Source organism: Arvicola amphibius, chromosome 8 (genome assembly GCF_903992535.2).
Source record: "Arvicola amphibius chromosome 8, mArvAmp1.2, whole genome shotgun sequence".
Taxonomy (NCBI): Eukaryota; Metazoa; Chordata; class Mammalia; order Rodentia; family Cricetidae; genus Arvicola; species Arvicola amphibius.
Window position 1 is genome coordinate 90,444,593 of NC_052054.1, and position 22,463 is coordinate 90,467,055.

A 22,463-nucleotide genomic window follows, 5' to 3' on the forward strand; every position below is an offset into this window, starting at 1 on the left:
TCTGAGTTTCAACTCCTTTATAAACTCAGAGGGAGATTTGTCTCTCAGGTGGCTAGTCATGCAGTCTAGTAATACGGTTGCAATTTACATCTGGTCACTCAACATTAACGTTGCGTTAGGATAATTGGGGAAAATCTCCATCACTTCCAGTAACTCCTACCCTGTGGGAACTGCTTCTCCCTTCGGAAGTCCTCACTCATCCTGACCTTAGGTTTTCCCATCCAGCTCAGTCTGGGCCCAGGCTGCTGGCGATGCCCCTGCTGGGTGCCGACTGCAGACCTACCACTGGAGGGCGTCTGGACGCTTCCAAATTTCTTCGAAGAGCCCGGAAACCCAGGGCTCGAGGTTTGGAAGGCGCAGGACAGATAATATGATATTTGATTTTATTTGTCTAATATGTAAAAAGGAAAAGACGCAGTGTTGAGAGAGAAAGACAAAAAAAGGAACTGCCTTTTTCGCCCCCTTTGGTTTGGCCTTCTAACCAGGCTATATACACTGAAAAACAAAATAAAATGCCTGGGCTGCAGGTCCCGCAGCGCCAGGTGTGGGGCTCGCTGCCAGGATGCAGGACCACAAGGGACCCGTCCCGGGGCGCCCCTCTCCCAGGAGGTTCAGTTAGGCTGGCCTCAAAAGACCCAGCCGATACAACCTCCAGACCTGTCCAGAAATTCGTGGCCTTTTTCAGCAATAAAGGCGTTTCCTTGCTTCCTATTTCCCTCCCTTTCTTCTCGTAAGGAGTTTAGTTCAAGATATTTATGTGGGGTGTGCGTAGCAAACCAGCCCCCAGGATCTGCATGGAAAAGGCGTAAGGTACTGAGGGGCTCCGCGTATGAATTAGCTCCTTCCAGGTGAAGGTTCGCTCTGAATTGTAATCGCTTTAAACTGAGATCCCACCCCGACCCCCGTCTTTTCAAATCGCGCTTTCAGAGCATCACGTTAAAGAAAGTCCCATTTCCTGCCCCCGAGCCTGTAAATCTCGGGTAGGAAGAGGGCGTTGAAAGGCAAGAGAGAGATGCTCAGATTTCCACATGACCCAGCGCCGGGTAATGTGGGGCGGGCAGAACCGAGTTGAGGTTTATCCGAACCCGGATTCACTTAAGGCTCCTCCAGCCGGTCCGTGTAGACTTCACGTCACCTGAGCAGTCCCAGAGGTAGTTCTCGGCTCTCCTTTTGGAGCGGTGAGCCAGTTTCTTTTTAATGGAAAGACACCCCTCAGCCCATTCCCAAGTAAAAAGATGCCAAATCACTCGAGTCCGAACGCACTTCAGCAGCCAAAGGGTTACACGTGCAGCCGGGCTGGGCCAAGGAGAGGGTGCCTGGGCACTCTCAGTAATTCAATTAGTCAGGTTTCAGGAAGGTGGGGCGGGGTGGGGGTGGAGGCGTGGGGAGGGAGGAGATTAGGAAAACGCCTCTTTCTCGGGGAGCAAACCAATCCGGTTAGAGAAAAGAGAGAGGAAAAAACCCGATCTGTAAGCAAACAGCAGGCCTCCCTGACTGGTTACTCCAATCACCCCCACCCCCCTTCACAAGTAAACTGCTTGGAAGGAGGGAGGGGGGGAGACTAGAAAAAAAAGCAACCCACATGACCTGGGCCGCGGAAGAGGCAGCACTGGCGGCGCCACCCCCCTGCTCGGTCCGGTGCTCACACCCGCGCTCGCCCGCCTGCCAACCCAGCGCCCCGCGCAACACGCCCGGGCGGAGCCCTCCCCCCGCCCACGTCCACGTTCACGCGCGCGGCCTCGCGTTGTGCTGAGGCTGCTGCCGCTTGGGCCGCCGCGGCAGTCGGCTTTACACGCAGGTCATTAACGAGGGGGCGTGCCCGAGGAGATTTTTTTTTCCCATAAAGCATTTTTTCTCTCTTTTTTTTCCCCCTCCTCTTTTGCAAAACTGACTTTTACCCCTTTCTACTTCTCGCCAGTCTTCCAACCTCTCCAGGCTGCTCGCGCTGCTGCACTCAAGTTTATTTTCCCGCCTGGGCAGAGGCTTTGGAGATTCGGTTGGTGGCTTTCACCTCTTGTTACTGCTGTGCCTAAGGAGGGAAAGAGGAGGCAGCTTCAGATCCGGGAAGGTTTTCTGATGTAGTCACCGAGGAGGTGCCACCAGCTCGTGCCCTGCTCCCTCTCCCTTTTTGTTTGTTTCCCGGTTGCAAACTGATTGATGAATCTCTACAAGTTGCTGGGTTTGGGGCCGGACCGGTCAGAGTCACAGGGACACTTTTGAGAGCTCACCCCGGGGCTCTTGGCACGCGGTGTGAGGGGCTCAGGCTCGCTCCCGGAAGGCGATCGGAGACTGACATCAGCTCATCCCGGACTCGGAGGGCTCGGTTAGAAAGTGATTGTTTCCCCTCCCGCTTTCCAGCATAGCAGTTGGGTTGGCGTCGCCCTGCAGGTCTGGGCATCCCAGCCTCGCCTGGCTGGTTCACAACCTCTGCTCTTCATTCACGGCTGCACCCACAGCCGGCCAAGAAAAGCAAGCCGGAGAAATTCCCGACTCAGCCAGCGCCCGGGGGTGCCATCTCTCTTTGCCTCTGCGGTCGGACTCCTCTGGGGACCTGCTGGAAGACGGGGAGAGCCAAACTTTTCTTTGAGGTTTTTCGAGGCAAGCCCGCTCTTCCTCTCCTCGCCTGAGCAGCTGCGACTTCAGGCTCTTCCAGGACGCCGACGGAGCCGGGCTTGCGGATCCGGATCCCCACCCTTCTCTGCGCACCTCCGGGTACCGCAGTACCTAGGACTCCAGCGAGCCTTGCGGGGGTCGCCGGGCCAAGACCGAGAGGGAGGCTCCGGGCAGCGTCCAGACTCCTGGGGCCACAAGCGTGAAGAACCCCCCCTCCACCCTGCCCCCCCGCGCCGCCCTCGTCCACACAGCGCCCTCCTCCCGCAGTTTCTCTCCGGCCGCCAAAGTAACTTGGAGCAAAGCGGGGCGCACAGCGAGGGCCCACGGCAGCGGAGGAACCCTGCGTAGACCGCGGCGCCGACGCTGAGCCGGGCCCGGCGGGCCGGTGTATGTCTCCCCGAGGCCGCGGCGCTCAACTCCCGGTGACTGTGCAGCGTGCGCCGCCGCCTGCCCTGACCCGCGCTGCCGCCGCCCGGCCCCGCACGCACCTCCCTCTCCCGGGGTGACCGGCCTGCAGCCGCCGCCTGAGACACAGCTCTGCACCCCTTCCCCCGCCCTCGCCTCCGCCACCGCACACACGCACGCGTCTCTCCGTCTTGTGATTCTTCTCCCCTCCCGAGCCCTTCAGGGGGGGTGCGAGTTTGTCCCCCCCTCCTGCCGCAACCCACTGCCTTCTTTTCTTCTCGCCCTTCTCCTCCTCCCGCGCTCGCCGCGCTCCTCTCGCCCCATCATTTTATTTATTCATATTTATTTGGCGTCCGGTCTGGTCTCTTCTTTCTACCCCTCTACCTCCCTCCCTCTGGATCCCCGCTCTCTCCCCGGAGTGGCGCGTCGGGGGCTCCGCCGCTGGACAGGCGTGATGTTGCACGTGGAGATGTTGACGCTGCTGTTTCTGGTGCTCTGGATGTGTGTGTTCAGCCAGGACCCGGGTTCCAAAGTCGTCGCCGACCGCTACGCTGTCTACTGGAACAGCAGCAACCCCAGGTAAGGTGGCCGGGGTGGGGGCACCGAGAGCTCGGGCTCCGCGGGCCTGGGCCGGGAGCGGGGAGCAGCGGTGGCCGGGAGTGGCGCGCACCAGCCGCAGGCAGCGCGCGCCCTCGGAGCCTGCCTGCGTCGCCTGTCGCTGCTGGCTGCCGGGCGCCGGCGGGAAGCGCTCGCTCCGCGCCGCTCTTTGTTAAGCTGTGGCCGCAGGACCGGCTGGCTGCTGCTTGGAATCTCCAGGGCTGCGCGAAGCCGCTGCCTCCGAGGGGGTGCGGGGAAAGGCACGAAAATGGGCGGGAGCCGGGGACCAGAGACTTCACTTGCAAGCCGGGGAGACTGGCTTGCACCTCCGGATCCCGGCTCAGGGCATGGGTCTGGGAAAAGCTCTGGGTGCGTACCGGCAAGAGCGCGCTCCTGGAGCCTGGGGGGCACAAGACTGGGGCCAGGGAGCCAGCTAAACATCAAAGTGGTGTTTTTTTGTTTGTTTGTTTGAAATTTAAACATATTTTTTTCTTTTCCCCCCGTGCGCGCCCAGAGCGCACGGTTAGGGGAAGCGAAGTGTGTGTGTGTGTGGGGGGGGGGGGGGGTCGTGTCTTGATGGAAAGCGGAAGCTTTAGGTTTTAATGTTCTTTTTAATTGAGAGAAAACTGTTCGGTGACCCCCCCCAACCGGAGTCGGTCTAAGGCCCAGCGCGCTTGGCCGTGGAAAGGCTTCTCCTAGCTGGGCACCCTCCTTTCCCCCAGTGGGCTTAAGGTGCCAGAAAGTTTGATCGAATGCCGGGTTACGTCACGAGTGCAGAGCGAGCTGCTGGAGTTGGCGAGCCGGAAGGTGGGAGCCTTCGCCCCAGGGCCTGGCGCCGCGCAGCTGAAGGGACGCGCGGTTACCTGGAACTGTGTGCCCGCGACCCCGAAGCCCGCGGGCTACGCGGGAGGCTGGAGGCGGGTTCCGGCGACTGCCCCAGCGCACGTGCTGGGCCCCAGCCAGCCGCAGCCACCCTGCGTTTCTGGACCCTGGAGAGGGGAGGAGGGTCGTCGCCAGTACCAGGCAGACCCTTTCGGGTCCGGAGCATTTCCAGAGCGTACTTTCTTCCGGATCTGGACCATCAATCGGGCCCGCTGGGCCCACTTCGCTCAGCTTCCAGCTGTGGGCTGGTGCTAGTGTTGTCCTGGGAGGGAAGCAGTATCGCTTGTACCTAGTATCATAGGTTTTTCTCTGAGCCGAAGTGGAAGTTGCGAGAAAAGAGGCGGGAGGCCGAGGGCTGAGCCTGTGGTTGTGGCGCATCTACTGCTCTGGACTTGGGGACCGGCGGACACCTCCAATCCAGTTTCCCACCATCCCTTTCTGGAGCCTCCAGCTTGCCCTCCGTGTGAATTCGCGAGGATTCCCAGCTTGACTGGGGTCAGCTGGGATGAAGAGCCGATTTCTCCAGGAATGCTCTAAGGGTTGCCCAGCCTAGGGAGAATCCGCCCCGCCCTGTTCCTCCAGCCCAGTCACACCCAGGTAGCCTTAAGTCCTAAGTCCCTGCCCAGCACAAGTGGAGACATCCCTGAAAGTTTGCGTTTTTAATAAAAAGGGTGTTATGGGGGTGGGGATTAGAATGGGAAACTATTTCCTCTTTGACGTGCCACTAACTACTATTAGGAAAAGAGAAAGAGACGACTCTGCTGAAGAATATGCCTTTTATTAAAGCCGACAAGACAAATAGAGCAAGTTTTCCAGTTACGATGGTGTTAAAAGCAAGTCTAGAGTCTAATTACGTTGCTTGGCGTAGTCCTCTCTGGACTTTATTGGGAAGCGTGTATGGAACAACAGCTTGTATTTTTAAACTTAAGTGCTTTATCCAGTAGAGTCAGTTATTTGAATTTGAGACAGTTCGCTCTTGTTTGTCACTTAAAAAAATCAGTTAGTTTTTTTTGTCCTGGTATTCATTCATTAGAAAGGTAGGTATTTCAGTTTGCACTGGGTTTTAGCAGAAGAAAGCATCAAAATGTCTGATCTACCACCCCCACACCTGTCAAGTTAGGCTCAGTAATTTGCAGGACATTTTATCTCAGTTTTAGTCTTTTGATACCGTTGTTTGGCTTGAGATTAGCAAATTGATTTTTGTCATAGGTCATGGTTTTGTTTTTTTTTTTTTATAATATAAATCTGGCCTGCCTAAAGAAAACTCTCAGGATACCACGGTGGCTTTGAACCTGCTCTATGTTTTCTGTAGACTTTTTTTAAAAAAAATACCAGGAGTAGATCTTAAACTAGCATGCTAGTTTGAACACTGTGGAAAATGTCTCACTATTTGATTACTAGCAGTTTGATGACGTTCCAAAAAAGAGTCAGGGACCTTTCTCAGATCCAACATTTAATAGTCTTAGGTATGTACGGAGGCATTTATTGTGGTATGTTGTTATATTAAAACTTACTTTAAAGATAGGCAGTTGTAGGTAGTTTTAATTCAGCTTTATTGAGTGAAATTTACTTGTATGCATTAGGAAAAGTCAGTTTGCTGTAACCCAAGGGGGCAAATGAAAAACAAGTAATTTCAAAGTAAAAACCAATTCTTTGTCACAGGGATAGAAAACACGTCACAGAATCTGTATGGATTTATTCAGTATTACAAATTGAATGTTGTGTATTTCCTTTCTATATACATTATGATTTTGTAAAGTAAGTTAGCCCGACTTTTGGGATTCTCTAGATGAGTCAAGATTTTGCTGGATCAGTAAAGCAATAAACAGACTTCGGCCTTTGGAAAAATAAGTAGACTATAGTACTTGCAATTTAAGTTCTATTTTAACTTAAAAGTTCAGTGAGCACATTAAACTGATAAGAATGAATAGTTTCTGTAAGCAAAGTAAATATATTTTAACTTTTGTTAGATTCTGCTTGAAACTGTGCTTATTGAGGTTGAAATAAAATTAAATATATCTTGGTCATAAGCATCAGGCAGCTCACTCTGTATCATGTATTTGAAGTAACTTCTGTGGCACATAGAATTTTTGTCTACCCTATGGAGTATATTTACTGACTTTGCATTGATTATAGGAAAATATAAATTCATGTCCTGTCAGCATAGATCTACAGCTAGAGCTCATCTCCGTGCTGGTCACTTCTGGGAAATGGATATTCAGCTTTTAAATGTTGCTAACTTTTTAGCTGCCAGTATTTATTAGGCAGTGAACCCAATTGATTTTATGCATCAAATTGGCAAAAATCTGTGAAATAGCAACTGAGAAATATCAGTCTGAATAGAAATACTATATCACGTTTGCCTAACTGCCTCCTTCACGTTTCTCAATTGTGAAGCCTTGCTGGAGTTTTGCCTAAAAGTGTGGACAATCTTCTTTACTATTAAACTGCATTCTAGCTAGACTGTAAGGGAGTGATTTGCCCAATGAAAATCTAACTCAAAGAGAGTATACCTATTTGCTTTAACTTAAAACCGTAGAAAGATTTTAAGGAACTTTTAAAGATAACTTACAATAATAAAACTTTATTTGCATCGCCCCTTGGTAGCTATGCTCATACAAATAGACATGACTTGATATTAAGAACACGTCCATTCACCTGAAGATTGCCGTAAACAGTTCTGAACTCGCAACACATATTCTTTTAAACGCCATGTGTCTAATGAAAGTTGCTCTTTAGTTTCTCTATTCGCAAAAGTGATGCTGGAGTCATTAAATATGTCTTCCGGTTTGTATTGTAGGTAAGGGAGTTAAAAAAAAAAAGACAGTTGCAAATATAGCGGATACAGCTCTCCTCAATCTGTGTTTTGCTTCTGCTAAGGTATGAATATTATTAGTTTAAGAGTTTATTCTCTTCTGTTAAGTGTGCAGGTTTCACTAAGCACAATCTAGTTTTCTTTTTCTTTTGCATTCTTTCATTTCTGTAGGAACTGCAAGCTTGTCACCTACGAGTAGTAGCTCACTTGAGTTGCTTGGTTGTGCTTTCATCTGGAGTTCTGAAAGTGATCGGAGTGGTGGGCTAGCAGTCCTGAGTGTTTCTGAAGGTGAGGGACCCATGCACGTAGCTAAGGAGAGAGAAGTGCTAATATTTTTCTAAGAATATTCCCTTAGGTATTTGTCTTTCAAAATTCAGTTGTTCGTTTTAAAAACATCTGAGCCATCGTCAGTTTGATCATGTATGCCAGAACCCTGGCACTGTGCCTTTTTCATTGACAAGTGAATGAAATCATCACCGTTTAAATCTAGGCACTAGGAGTGAAGGGAGAGGGGGAAGAGTCATCTTTGCTTCCAGTGGGGTCTATGCTTGAATCTGTAAAGGATTCCTTTATTTCTCAAGTTTCACATTTTTAAAGTGATGTCTTTATATGTTCAAAACACATTAAAAAATGGCATCGTATGAAATCGAACTCTGAGTTTCAGTGCCATGTAATGTATCATTTTATTAGCTGTATTGGGATAATTTTATCATTTTGATATTTATATCAGAGTTATGTAAGTACTCTACATTAGATGGGTATCTCATGTCCTTATGTGTGTCCATTTATAGATCTGCGGTCTACACTACCCTCCCTCTCTCTCTCCTTCAGATATAGACATTTGCAGAAGTCCTCGTCTTAGTTTCTGGCCTGACTTTCCTGGAGTTTTACAGAGCAAGATTAGCTGCTGAGTTTATTATTTCCCAGCCATGATGTGCATTATTTTACAGTCATAGCAAGCTAGCAGAAAGCATATCCTGTCTGCTCTTAAGGTGACTGACACACCAATGCTGTGTGAGGCTGCTATCCGGGCTCATCCAGCCTTTTGAGTATGAAACCAGTATCAATAAACTGAGTAGTCCAAGAGCTCAGAGCCAGTTGTTAGGAGTTCCCTTCTTCCGTTGTGTGTGTTGAGAGATATTAGCCAGGTTTATTCTGTGGCTGATACACAATAGCTTTGGAGCTCTCTGCCTGTGACAACAGGGGCAGGTTTAGAAGGAACACTTAGCTTTTGGGGCAAATTCGCTTCCTGAGTTTTCTGCTGTTTAATCTTGCAAAATGCCTTTCTGAACAGGCATTTCATGGCCGTCTCCCCACTGACCTGGTTTCCTGTTGGACAGGGACAGATAAAGATGGCACCTCCCTTCTCTCCTGTTGCTATGAAAGGAGCATCCTACCAGCCTCACGCTGGGCCAAGAAAGTGAATGCGTACAATTAGTCCTTTAGGAGTCCTGGGCTTTGCTAGCTTAGGAAAAGAAGATGCCAAAATAATTTATCCAAGAGAGAGGGGGGGGGGGTTGGTGGGAGAGAGGAACAAAACATAAGAATATGTTTTAAAAAACAATTTTATGTATATAGTAGTATTTGGTGCATTGTATAGTTTATTTTTCAACGTAAGTCATTTGCTTAATTTTTGAAAAAGTCTCCATTCCCTCTTCTGACTGCTTTGAAAAAGCTCCTTCGTTAGAAGGGTTTTAAAAGGTATGGTCTGTTCAGTAATGAGCCACTCTGTGTTGGGTCAGTCCATGGTATTCTCTCTTCACAAGTAGTATATAAACTATTAAAATAACAGCATAACTACAATATCCAAAGTGAAAAGGAAGCCTATGTTCCCCTAAGCACAGTGAGGAAGGCAGTCCTTGCCCCTTGCCCGGGACAACTCACTCAGACGAGTCTTCTACACAGAGGGGAAAAATTGTGTTTTGATCAGTTGTGACAAATAACACCTTCATATTCAGGCATTAAAAACTTCAAAGAGGAGTATGAGGAATGAGTTATTAATGCTCACTTTTAATAATTTGTCTTACCATAGTGGTCTTGGCCAAGCGTCAATAAATTACTGTCTCTTTGAAGGGGCTGATTTATACTCTTCCATTTATATGTTGGTCTGCTTTTCAACCCATGTCCTGAGATGTTTTGTAGAAAAGTTTCTTGTGATTAATGTGAACTTCCAGTGTTTCTGAACAGGAGATTACTCACCACTAGGAAGTCCGCTTTTTTCCCCTCTTAAATTTGTTTGCATTTTATGTTTTCAAAATGTAGTCAGTCACGAGCAAGTCGGCACCATGACACAGAACCACTTGGTTTAAAAGTAAACATCAGTAATGTAAACTTTCTATGCAGAAATTACTATACATACTTCTTGGTGAAGAGAAATCCATGTATTTTGGTCTTCTTTATGGTCCGTAGTCCTTACTGCATTCTCTAAAGGAGTATTGTGGAGCTTCTGAAATCCATGTAGCATTTGCCCATAGACGATTTACATGGATACAAACTCCTGATTTTTGAACTTTCTGAATCTAGTTTTCCAACAGGGAACCATATGTTTCAACAAACATTACTCTAAGATATTGAAAACTCCTCCTGAAGTTACCTAGTTGCTGAGCGACCCCAGCACACTCGCGAGGGCTCACTCAGCCTTCATTCAGGTGGATTCTATCATTTTCAATAAGGAAAACTAACCCTTTGTCATCTTTAGAAACATCCTTCATACAACTGACAGTTGACAGGTTGAAGAAAATGTTACTGTCAGGTCTTATTTTCCACCCAAGGGAGGAATAAAAATAGGTTTATAAGATTTTTTTTTTTAAAAAAATCTACTTAAAAGTTATTTCAAGATGGAGGGAAATATTTTTAATTTTTATATGGAAGTCATCAAATTAATCTCCGCACTTACTTCAGGGAAGGTCGGCGAATGCATTTCAAGGAGAGATTCTGAACAGTTGGTTTCCTGTGCTTTAACTCTACAAGGACAAATGCCGTTGAACTGCTTGTGTGTTTTTATATAGGATTCTGAAGAGATGTGAGTTAATATTATTCCTATTGTGATTTAGCCAATGGCCTGATTTTCATGACTGAGGATCATGATTTAGTATGAAACAGAAGGGAGTACTCACCCACCCATCTGTGATGCCCCAGGATCGCCACACACATGCGTGTAGGCCTTGGACAGTCATGCCGTGTGCACACAAAGATTGGACCATTTTGAGAAGTGGCTTTGTTATTAATACCTTCAAAGATCTGTACAGTGTAACCGATGTGTTCCCAGGTAGAAGTTTATGAACACACAGAAATTAGAATAAGGCAAAAGTCCTGTTTCTGCATTTAGAAAAGCTGGGCTTGGCTTTCAGCATTTTTCTTTTCTCCCCCACCCCCCTCAAAGCAGCCATCTTGTTTTAAGACCGATTTCATTTTTCTCATGAAGATTGTCTGGAAATGAATATGGATGGAGAAACGGGCTAAACCACCAAGTAAGCGTTTTGGTGGGACTCTGTTAAAGCACTAGCTTCATTTACAAAGTCACGAAAATGCTGTCTTCCTGTATTGAGTTGACAAAAGGGTGTTTTAAGTAGTGTTGATGTGCTTAGCCGAGGTGTGTCATATTTTAATGTTAAATGCGAGGCTTTACCATATTTCCATATGTGCTTTTCTCTCGAAGCTTAGGATTCACTGCTAATTGCAAGGCAATATGTCGGCACCCCCACCCTCTCTACTGATGTCTTTTTGCTGACCCAATTAAGTAGTTCTTCCTATTGTCTGACATCAGTGGCCCCCCACTCCCCAGCAGGAACACATATAATTGATGATCATTACCAGGTATATTTATGCAGTAAGAGGCAGGGGTAGAAATGAGGATACTTCTTAAATTAAAGCATTTGTATGCTTTAAGAAGCATTAGGTCATGTCAGAACCCAGGTGCCCATGAAATACAGCCTCTCACTTTTTCCTTCTTTCTTTCTTTCTTTCTTTCTTTCTTTCTTTCTTTCTTTCTTTCTTTCTTTCTCTCCTCTCTCTCTCTCTCTCTCTCTCTCTCTCTCTCTCTCTCTCAATAAACACTCTTTTGAGGGTATTAAAAGAGAATTATTTTAGAGGCAAGCACATTTGTTACTGAAACTTGTGAGATCATATGGGCTGAGTCTGCTCTGCTTTCTACCACATTCTGTATTTCTGGGTGCAGTTGGAAGAACATGTGGCCTAGTAAACTTTACCAAAAGTTTACCCTACACTTCTTGCTGCTGCATCTGTTTGATGATGTCTGGGAACATCATTATCTTATAATTATCTTGTATTTTGGTAAAAGCAAGGCTTCCTGAAGATTAATTTCTAAAGTAGCCCAACTCAGTCTGTCTCGTTTAAACTGGGCCCTCGGTCTGCTTCAGATCACTTGAGTTCAGTAGAAGAGGCGCTTGCGTGGTTCCAGGATGCAGGGTTGGCAAATAAGCCGCATGCTTAAAGAACAGATAGCCATCTTACGCTTAAAGTCAAGATCTGAGTTGGCAGAGATTTTTTTTTTTTACCAGAAAGCTTCTCTCTGGTTCATCATCTCCTTTCCTTTGACAGGCTGGTGGAGAAGATTAAAATAGCTTGAGTGTTCAAAGTGACCTTTTAGCTTTAAATGAACTAACGAGTACCTTTGTTGTTAATGTTGTTTCCGAGCTGTCAGAGTTTCCATTTTAAGTTTTATTAGTGTCTTATTTATATAGGTTAAAAACTGTAATTAACAATTAGCTCTTGCCTCTCACTATGAAAACACGCACGATGAAAGCGTTTTCCTGTAGGAAATGTGGTCTTGTGGTTTGAGTAAAATTAAGTTATGGTTTTAGTGAAGTCATTAATTGTAGTACAAATTGTTACCCAGGTTTTGATGATGGGGGGAAGACGCTATGGATGATGTTTCTGGGATGTCAGTGGGAAAACCGTTGTGTTGCTTTTTTTTTTTTTGAGCTTAATATATAGGAGACTTAACCTTCTGAATAACGTTTTTATAGTGTTTAATTTAATGGAGACAAGTGAGAATGGAAAGAAAGGTTAAGGCAACGCTCAATATGGGGAAATTGTCTTTTGTATTTAACAATTAGGTTAAACAAAGTGTGAGCAAATGGACCCCGGCCCCCTTCTATTGTTTCAGTGCAAGAAGATTCAGACAGATGTGGGAATGTGGAAGCAGTGACCTCTGACTCGCACAGCATGGCCACTGCCCTGGCCCATAAGTGTCCTGAGCCACCATCGTAGCAGGGGACCGGTTTGAAGTGACTGACACTTTGAGATGGAGCCCCTGCAGCTGAAGCTGTGGTTCTTTGCAGCCTTGCGGGGCTTCCCCAAGCTTCCCAGCTTCTTAAGGGCCTCACCCGCACCCTGTAGGAGAAACGCTTCTCTGGCTCAGAGCTCTGCTGTCTTCTGGATGTGTTCTCCGACGGTGCGGCTGCTATAAATCTTTGCTCCCAGATAATTTTACCCATCCAGTTGGAATAACGCAGAAGGATGAGGGAGGCTCAGAGGGTACCTTTCTGCTGGGACAAAGCACTTGCCTGCTTTATTTAGCAAATACTTTTTTTTTTAAAGATAGCTGAAAGAAGTGGCTTTGTTAAAGGCCTTTTCTTTTAGTTCCAGGTCTGCAGTCTTGCCAGTAACCTTTGGGTTCAGGCAGACCATTAATGTTTTGGATACTGTGGCATTCAGTGCTTTCTTCATATATTTGTTTACTGTTACTGCCTCAATAAACTTTTATGCCTATTTCTGTAGTTTTTTGGCAGGGGCTCCATTTATTAGCATTTAGTGACCCAGCACTAAAGAGGGGTGCAGTTCAAATAGTCGTGCTTCTGACAGGGTTTTGTGTCAAACGAGAGAAAATAATAGGGAAATGAAAGCTGCCAAAACGTGTCTCCCAGTTACTAATTAATCAGACGAGAAGGGACCTCGGTGGCAGATCTCATGTCCACCCTGGCAGCAACTTGGGGATGCTTCCTTTTAAATACTGTATAAAAGAAATTGAAGTAAGCCTTAGGAAATGTAGCACCCAGATAGAAGATGCAAATATAATTTTTTTTTAATTCTGTGAAAAACGAGACAAAAACCATAACTTAATACTGAATCTCTGTATTCTTCCCAGCTGTTATCGAAAACATAAAGCTATTCTAAAGAGTATTTCCCTTATTAATAAGCAATGCCTTTATTCTTATTAATATTTTAGTGTAAGCATTATACTATTCTTGGTTTTAGTTCTGGTGTAACACTTATACATGTTTTATTGTCCAGAGACTTGGGTGTTATTTTGAAACTTTTCACCCTCATTTTATGCCAGTCATCAATATTTGGAGATTATTCTAACTGGGGAAAGAAACTCCCTTCCCCCACAAATTAACATGTGTTTGTAGGCAGACTTTACTTTTTTTCTGGCCATGTTTCCTCTATGGTTGCTGGGCCCATAATTAAATGCCTGTTATTAATGTATTTTTTTCCATAGCATTTACAACACAAAAAGGAAAAGGTCTTGTGTTGAACTATAGCTGTCAGGGGAACAATGAGAACTAATTACACACTCAGCTATCACCACTGTTGACTGTCCTCTTGGGAAGACAACAACATGGTGTGTGTGTGTGTGTGTGTGTGTGTGTGTGTAGTCCATATGTATACACATAGGGTCAGACATACCTTCTGGTTCATTTTTAAGCTATATGTTTTCTGAATCTAAATGAACCATTGGCAACAAAATGTACATAAGCTATCCAGCTCAGCTAATTAGGTTTAAGAACAAAAGTTCTTTGATGGGGAGGCCCCCCCCCCACTTTAGTGCCTCTTCTTCATAATATAGATGGAATCAGTCAATTTATGCCTCTGAGTAGCTCATTAATTTAGATATTATTTGCGCATGGTCTTGTAATCAATGCACACATGTTGTTGATTATCTGATTATTCCTTCCAATTATTTCTTGAAAATTGATAGTTCCTTACCTGAAAGGTTTGTGTCGCTTTCAGGACGATCAGTTTATTCTACAGAGTTCTTTGGTGCTCTGTCCTGGTCACTGTTTTGATTTAAGAAAGGAAATAAAACAAGAAATAGTGCTTTTTTTTTCAACCGTCAACAGCTTTGGTATGTTCTCTCACAAGCCTTTGAGTTATTAAGTAGAAGGATGTTTCGGGACCAGTTCTGGATTGCGGTCACTTCACACTCAGCTTGTGTGGAGTATCCTGCCCAGAGTCACTGCGTCTTCTAGAAATGCTTTACGTGAACACTTTCCATTCTTGGTGGCGAATTCTCTCTGACTGAAAAGAATGCATTTCTTGTGTCTCATACCAGATCGAACTGGGGGAATTCAGGAATTTTGTATTGATTCAAACATATCTCACAAGAAGAGTTCGCATTAAAGGAACGTTGTAGGTATTAGTAATAATATATTCTGTTAGTAATAATATATTCATGTGTTGGATATTTAGAAGTTATGATTGCTAAAATATTTATTGAGTGAGACCATGTGTAAAACACCGAGAGGCATAACGAAGACGCAGAGAGAAGGCAGGCGGTGTCTGTGCCCGTAAGGAATTCAAGAGTTTGGTTCAGAGTTAAGAATTTTGTGGCTCTAATGACAGGACAGAGTAGAAAATAATAATAAGAAATCTTCACATCATTTCACTTGTTAGGAGCCTGTAAAGTGTCTCCTGTGGACCAGTTTTTGTTCTCAGAGCTGGCAATAGAGTTCTGTAGACAACATGCCAGCCACCAGGAAACATTCATTCAGTGCTTTCTAGGTCCCTTTATCTCACCCCTGGGGGGCACTTGGAGGCCTTGGGGATTCTTGCTGAAAGGTAGATTTTAATTTAGTAGACCTAGGTAGAAGCCCAGTCTCTCACATTTCTGACAAGGAACCAGGGAAGAGTGTCATGCTTAGTGATGCCATGACCCTTGGCTGGGAACTAATTTGGGCTTGAGTGTCCCGTGAATATTCAGTGGGAGAGGTTGATCCTCTCTGGCTAAGGACTTGGGGTGGTGTTTGCCTGGGCTTCCTATGGAACCGTCTCTGTGGTTTCTAAAATGGCTTCCTATTTGCATGAGTGAAATTATTCGCCATTTAAAAGGCCTGAAAGGCCCAGCAGTCTTCATTTCTAGCCGTTTCCGCCAAATTGCAGACATATAAAATAAAATCGTACATTGAGGTTTATGCTTCATTGAAAATGTACCATTAACAAGGTGAAGGCTGGGGATTTGGCTGTAAGTCTGCTCTGTAGACAAATCCTACCGCAGTGAAAATGTCTTGGCCCAAGAAGTTTGACGAGAACCTTGCTATGAATTTTTAGGGTATTTACATGCAAACACCTTCCCCGAAGGCACTGTAAGTGGCAGTTCCAGGATGACACCTCAAAACCAGACTTTTAACACTTTCTAATTTGACTCCACGAGGTCAAATGAGCCCAGAATGTTTATTTTATTTTCGGCACAGAAGATGCCTATCGACAGTTTTTCTTTTCCCACTGGCCGAGTGTCCTGTGGGTGGCTTTCAGGAGCCTACACTTCCAGCAGAGCTTTACCCACTGGGGGAAAATGCTTCCTGCTCTGAATTTCTATGTTGCCAATGTCCTCAGTGAGCAGCTGTTCCCACAGAGTCCATAGATAGGTTTCTGTGTCCTGTCGCAGCCAAGGCCTCAGTTTCTTCTGTCGCCAAAAGTGTGTGATGATTTCATCAATTGGTAGCCACAGGGCTGGCTAGACTCTGGTCACTCTGCCTTCTTTTGTTTATTGTTTCTGTCCTTATTCTCTCGCGGTGAATCCTGTACCACCGACCTAAGTGAACCCTACATCTCTGAAAGCACATTCAGTGGACTTGATGCTGATGTGGGAAGAAAGATAAAACCTGCTGTCTCTCAGGTCCTTAGGAAAACCAAGAAGATAGTGAGCATTCTACTTAGCTGTGCCTTTATTTTTAAAAATTATTATAATTATAATAACTATTTTTATTGTTGTTGTTGTTGTAGAGACAGTCGTGCTTTGCAGCTCTGCCTAGCCTAGAATTCACTGTGTAGACCAGGCTGGCCTCGAACTCACAGAGACCAGCCTGCCTCTGCCTCCCGAGTGCTGGGATAAAGGAGCGCATCTCCTGGCTTGCCCTTATTTTATAACACTGTTTGCCAACACTTTTGTGGTTAATTATAAAGCAGAAGCAAATACCCTCCTTGTTAAATTCTTGATATAATGAATTTAATTAAAATTCTGGGCAGCAGTTGGTAAGAACAATGAACATTATTAAGAATAGTAATTTAGTATAGGGCTGTTTGTTCATTTGTAAGCGTGTGTGTATGCTTCCCCTGGCATAAAGGAGGATGTTCCTCAATAGGAATGCTGAGGGGCCCTCTCCCTGTTTCTACAGTTTATAATTCTCCTAGATTAAGAATTTTTGAGGCACTTTTGCGACTGTGAGCTGCAGTGGCTCTTAGAAGGGAAGCGTGCTATGTACTTAGAAGACTTTAAATTTAGGAATCGGCTGTATTGACTGATTAAAGTGAACTCATTTGAATATCTCCAAGGGAATGTCTTCATTGAACATAGGATCATGTACCTACGACTTACGGTCAAGGGCAGGCTTAGAGTAAAGTAGACGATAGTCAGTAATTCTAACTAATGCTTTGTCACCCCCCCCTTTACGTTTTTTCCTTTTAAATTTTTGGGGGCACGGTTTCTCTACTTAACACCCCTGCCTGTCCTCGAACTTGCTCTGTAGACCAGGCTGGCCTCAAAATCACAGAGCTCCATCCTCCTCTGTCTTCCGAGAGCTGGGATAAAGGCATGCATCACTAAGACCCGACATAACACCCCAATTTTTACAAAACAGAAGATAAATATAGTGAATATTGAAAATGTATTTTATGGTTATTAAAGGTACTTTTTTGTCAGATTAATAGATTGTAATTGAGTTTTTAGGTGACCTCTGATATAAATATGTCAATTGTTTTGGTAACATTAAGGAGGAAAAAGAAACATTAAATTCATTTGTTTTTTAAATTTGAGTTTTGTAATCACAAATGTTTAGGGTAAAACTTTTTTTAGCAATATAGAGGCACAAGGCTTAGTGCACAAGATATTTAAAAACATATCTAGGGGCTGGAGAGATGGCTGAGTGGTTAAGCACATTTGCTGTTCTTACAGTGGACCTGGTTCAGTTCCCAGCACTCACTTGGCAGCTCACAGCCATCCGTAAGTCTAGGTCCTGAGATCTGATGCCCTCTTCTGACCTCTGTGGGTGCCAAGCACTCACATGGTTCACATACTACATGCAGGAAACAACTCTTACACATCAAATAAATAAGAAAGAAAGCCAAAATCATATCAAACTGAATTTGCCAATCATCTTTTAGCATTTTTTTTGCTAAATTTTAGATCTAGTTAGATTTTATTGCTGATTGAATTAGAAGTTCCCTTCATTAGTGTCACATATGAAGCTCAGTTTTTCCCATCCTAATAAATAAATAAGTGCAATAAAAATAGTGCTTCTCTTCTGTGAAAATTTAAAGGGGAATGTATATAGGAGACCCTAGAATTGCTATAGAACTGTTTGTAAGGTGGATAGGAGACCTCATCACTAGTGCACAGCCTACATGACCTTAACCGAGCAGGAGCCCAGGCTCTCCTGAACCTGCCTTCCTCTTTGTTAGCACTTAGCCTGGAGTGTAGACTCACTCAGACACCTGCTTCCAAGGCCAGGAATGGAAGGGTCAGAGTTCAAGGGAGCATGCGTCATACAGGTGACTCTCACTCTATAAAACCCAACATGTTCTTATAGATTGCAGAGGAAAATGTTCTTCAAGTGGGGAGGGTGGCTCAGGCCTGTTGACCCAGCACTTGGGAGGCTGAGGCAGAAGTGGTGAGTTCAAAGCTAGCCTGTGCTCTATAGTAACACTCTGTCTCAACATAGGCAAGCACTATAAAACAAAAACTGCAAAAGAGAAACTCGGTTCTCAGAAATAAGATCTTCCTTTCAAAGCAACTTGGGAGAGTTAACGTTTTAAAAGACGAATTTATCAGTGTGGGCTGTTGTATCTGGGAGCTATGAATTTTGCACTTGCATTGCGTTTTTTTCTTTGTTTTATCTAGTTTTTGTCTTGAAGAAGGTCTCATTACAATTTATCGTTTGATTCCCACTAAAGGAGAAATGTGGGGAAAGTGGTACTTAGGGCATGTCTGCAAGACCTTTCTCGGAGATGAGTTCTGGATCTCTTTTTTCCATTTGGTCATTTATTTTGATGTCCTCTTTTCTCTTGGTTTGTTGTCTGTATTGTGTTCTCTGCTTTGGTCTTCATAGGTGTAATGAGATATCTCTTTCTCAAAGGAGAAATTAATGAATACCGACACCCTCCTGGAGAATGCTTGTATTTCCAATGAGGAGCTTGTTGAAACAAATCAATTTCTGTCTAAGGCTGTTCTTGCAGGCAACCAGGCTGGCCCTGAGATCTTGGAGTTTTCTGAATCTATGCCCCACCGCTCTGGGCTCTGGCAGTCTCTTGATGCCTGTCTGCTTCAGAAGTCTTGCTCCTGATGGCCTTAGAGCTTACTCCATATTAATTATGCACACATTAATGGGAGAAGCACAGACAGATCATAGCATTCAGCTGAATCTGTCAAGGAGCACATACTTCTTTCAGTGAAATCCGAGTTACATCACTGCCAAAGGACGGCTTCCTTGGAGAGCCGTCTGGGAGTTATTCGAAGCAGATTTTACTTCGCATGTTTATAGTTAGTTAGGTGAATAGCAAATGAGCTCACTATTTGTTCCGAAATAGCATTCATGTCCTTACGGCATTCTTTGAGAACATCCTTTTACTCTTAATTATATCCCTTCCCCCAAAGAGAGAAACATACTACAGGAGGGACATGACCAGTGATTCATGTGTGCAACACCCAGACACTTAGTGCTGCTTGGCCAGCGGTAATAGGCCGATTGAGGTCGCCATTAGGAGCACTGAGGTTGTGTGAGTGAGCCATGCTAACATGGCAGAACAGAGTTCCCTTAGAAGCACAGCGCTTTAAGATTTAAACTTGTATGTCCAGGGGACTATTGGGCTTACTTATATTTGTTCTCTTAGCACCACATACCAAAGCTTTAGCTTCTTAAAGTGGAAGTTAAAGTTTGCCATGAAAACCGGCTTTCCACAACTTTCAGTTGTGTATAATTTTCCTTACTCTGTGGCGTGGCCTCCATCCGAAGCTTCTCCTTCCCCCCCCTCTCAAAAAAGATTTATTCATGCGTATGTGTGCATGTCTGTGTGTTTATACGCACACATGAGTGTGAATCCCCGCAAAGGCCAGAAGAGGGTGTCAGAACCCCTGAAGCTGGAGGTACAGGTGGTTTTTAGCTGTCTAAGGTAGATGCTGGGAACTGGAGTCTGGACCCCCTGGAGTCCACACCCCCCCCCCCAAGCTTATTTTCTTTGTAAAAGAATAGTAAAGAAGTTTGTCACTGTGTTACTAAAAAAATAAATTCTTAAATTCTTGCGTATCAGTTTTATAAAGTACCAGCCAGAAAAGTACTTGAACCAGGCTTCCTCAGTAGTTTCTTTCCCTGAGAGTGTGTTGTCGATCCATTAGAGTGTGTAACAATTCAGTCATTGCTTTCCATGTTGAAACAATTGGGTGGAATTACGTTTTAATTGTTTGAATTTTACTAATACAGGAAATGGTGTAAAGACCGGAGCCAGTGCAGCTCAGGACTTGAGTGAATTGTGACAGGAAGGCAATTCTGTTGCGTTCTCTGTTCATATATTTTGGAAGGAAGGATGGTTTGAGTGACTTGCTTTGTATTTGCAATGGCTAAATTGTGTTACAGTGTTTACATCTTTAGCATTTGGAAGATGATGACTAGCCCCTTTAATTAAAAAAATGTCATAAATGATAACTCTGGCCAGTTGCAGGTCCTCTTGTTTTTATCATTGAACTGTTTGGATTTGTCTCTGTCTTTATAGAAGTTTATGAACTGAGGGCAGGATATGTGATTAGGTTATAAAAATAACACAGTTTGCTTACTGATTTGGGTAGAATAGTATGCATTGCAATTAGTTGTCTAGAGCAGACAACTCTGAAATTTTTTAGATATATAATCAAAATCTGTAATAATCTCATAGTTTTTAGTAAGATTTTTTTCCAACCTCTTATGGGTTAATGCTGTGAGAATTGACTCTGTTTCGGAATTTAAAAAGCATTAAATCAGCTGAGCAATTGACCATATTTTCAGTTACAGAGTTTTGCTTTTACTAAGTGGAGTCTCCTCACATTGTCTCAATGCCGTTGGCGACACTATAGTATGGCAGCCTACAATCCCCCTCCTGTGTGCTGTTCCTTAGCAAGCCCCCTCCAACTGTGGGAAGGGAGCACACACACACACACGACACTCCAGCTACTCTCCTTAGCATCCTGGTCAACCTGCTCCATCTGTTGCCAAGACAGACGGCACAGTTATGTCCCATGGCATACTTTTCATCCATGGGGTGTGGTAATCACGACTTCGCTTTAGGACACACTGGAATTGATAGCATGTAGAAGACCTGGATCAAAAGCAAGTTACGGAGGGTAGATTAAGAGCACCACGGTCCTGCAGTGCCATTCTGGGCAGCAGGGGCAAACATTGGCAAGCTCCAGGTTTATAGGATCAGAGATAGATATACAGGGGTCACTTCAAGTGGATTTGCAGTTCAGCCTGATTTGGAGTTTTAAGACAGCAGTAATCAGTGTTTGGAAGACGATTGGTTTTTCTTGTTATAAATTGCTAATTAGTATTGATAGTCTAACCTGTTGTGTAGAAAATCCTCCCTTATTTTCTGAGAAAAGTGGCTCGGACAGTAATCTATTTACTCATCTCTACCCCTCTCTTGCCTCTTGTTAAAATAAAATCTCGAAACCTCTAGGGACTCCCCACTGTTGAGTTCTGCTTGGAAGGAGCTTTTGAACAGTGGCTTCACACTGAAGTAAATATTGACTGGGGCCTGGCCTGAGCCCTGTTCAAAGCCTCCCATTGTTCCGGCTTACTCAGCACTCCAGCGCAGCCTGGAGTGTGCATGTGTCAGGGAGAGGAGAAAGGCCGTGGAGGGAAATGAACAGACCCACAGCTGAACTCGCAAATGCACCACACAGCGGAAAGAGGAGCCGGCCACAAAGCCGGCCGGGGCTTGTGTGGGGTTGCAGAGAATTGAGGAGCCTGAGCTGAAGTGCAGAAACACTGGCCGTCTTGTCTGTGGCAGAGAAGTTCAGCAGACACGAAGCTGCTTGTTTGGGTGGGTCCAGCTGGTCTCTGAGCACAGCCTCCTTGGTGGTGATGCCGCCTTTTCCGGGACAGGATGGGTAGCTGTTGGGGGAACTTGAAAGAGAAATGGATAAATCTGAATTCCAGAGGCACAGTTCTCCCGAGGCCCTGTCAGTCTTCCTGCCTTCAGCTGTCATGTTGGATTACACACTCTCCTGGGCCTCCTAAGGGCCACCACATCCCTAAGGTATCAGATGGGTGGGGGAGAGCCATATGCTGTTCAAAATGGAAGTTCTGAAGTTCTGGAGAGTTGTTCTTATGAGAAATTTGAACTTTTTCTCCGGACATCCTTTAGATAGAGTGCAGATTTTCTTGGAAAGTGTATTCCTGTAAGTAAATGCTGACTAAGATTTTTTTAAAATCTTTTAATTCAAGAACTCAAACAAACAGCTGGCTGACTTATATTTTAGTGAAAACCATCCCAGTTCTTTTACTAACCGGGAAAGTAAACATTCTTAGAAAAAAGAATTCTCATGTGTCTTGACTATGAAATAATTTTTAATAAACACACAGGGCAAACCAACGACATGTTTGGAGTTTTTTTTTTTTTTTATCTCCACTGATATTTAGGGTCACTGTAAAAGCACAGTCTTCAGTGATGTTCGATGTGAACACACCCGTGCTGAAGGCCACATGCAGGCAAATACCAGGATGATTAGAATATTCATTAATTGCTAAGACAATCACCAAACTGTTCTGCTCCGCTCGCATGTTAGGACAAATAATGTCACACCAGAGCATGGAATGCCGTGCACACTAGGAGAAACCACATCTGTCCCCGGGGTGATGGGAAGCTCTTCCTGGAAGGGAAATCATTTAGTCTAGATTCTGAATAGACAGGCATGGTTTTCCTAGTCACGGTAGGAACAGTA

General features: G+C 44.8%; 1 protein-coding gene across 2 annotated transcripts in view; it reads left to right on the plus strand.

The window, feature by feature from the left end:
* Positions 1-1,651: 1,651 nt before the first annotated feature.
* The window catches only part of Efna5 (ephrin A5), a 284,113-nt gene continuing 263,301 nt past the window's right edge, over positions 1,652-22,463 (plus strand). The window contains exon 1 of one of the 2 annotated variants that reach the window (XM_038338812.2): positions 1,652-3,597. In XM_038338812.2, the coding sequence (XP_038194740.1) occupies positions 3,473-3,597 (125 nt within the window). In that variant the 5' untranslated portion in view covers positions 1,652-3,472. The remainder of the gene's footprint in view (positions 3,598-22,463) is intronic. The other variant, XM_038338811.2, reaches the window with a different exon arrangement.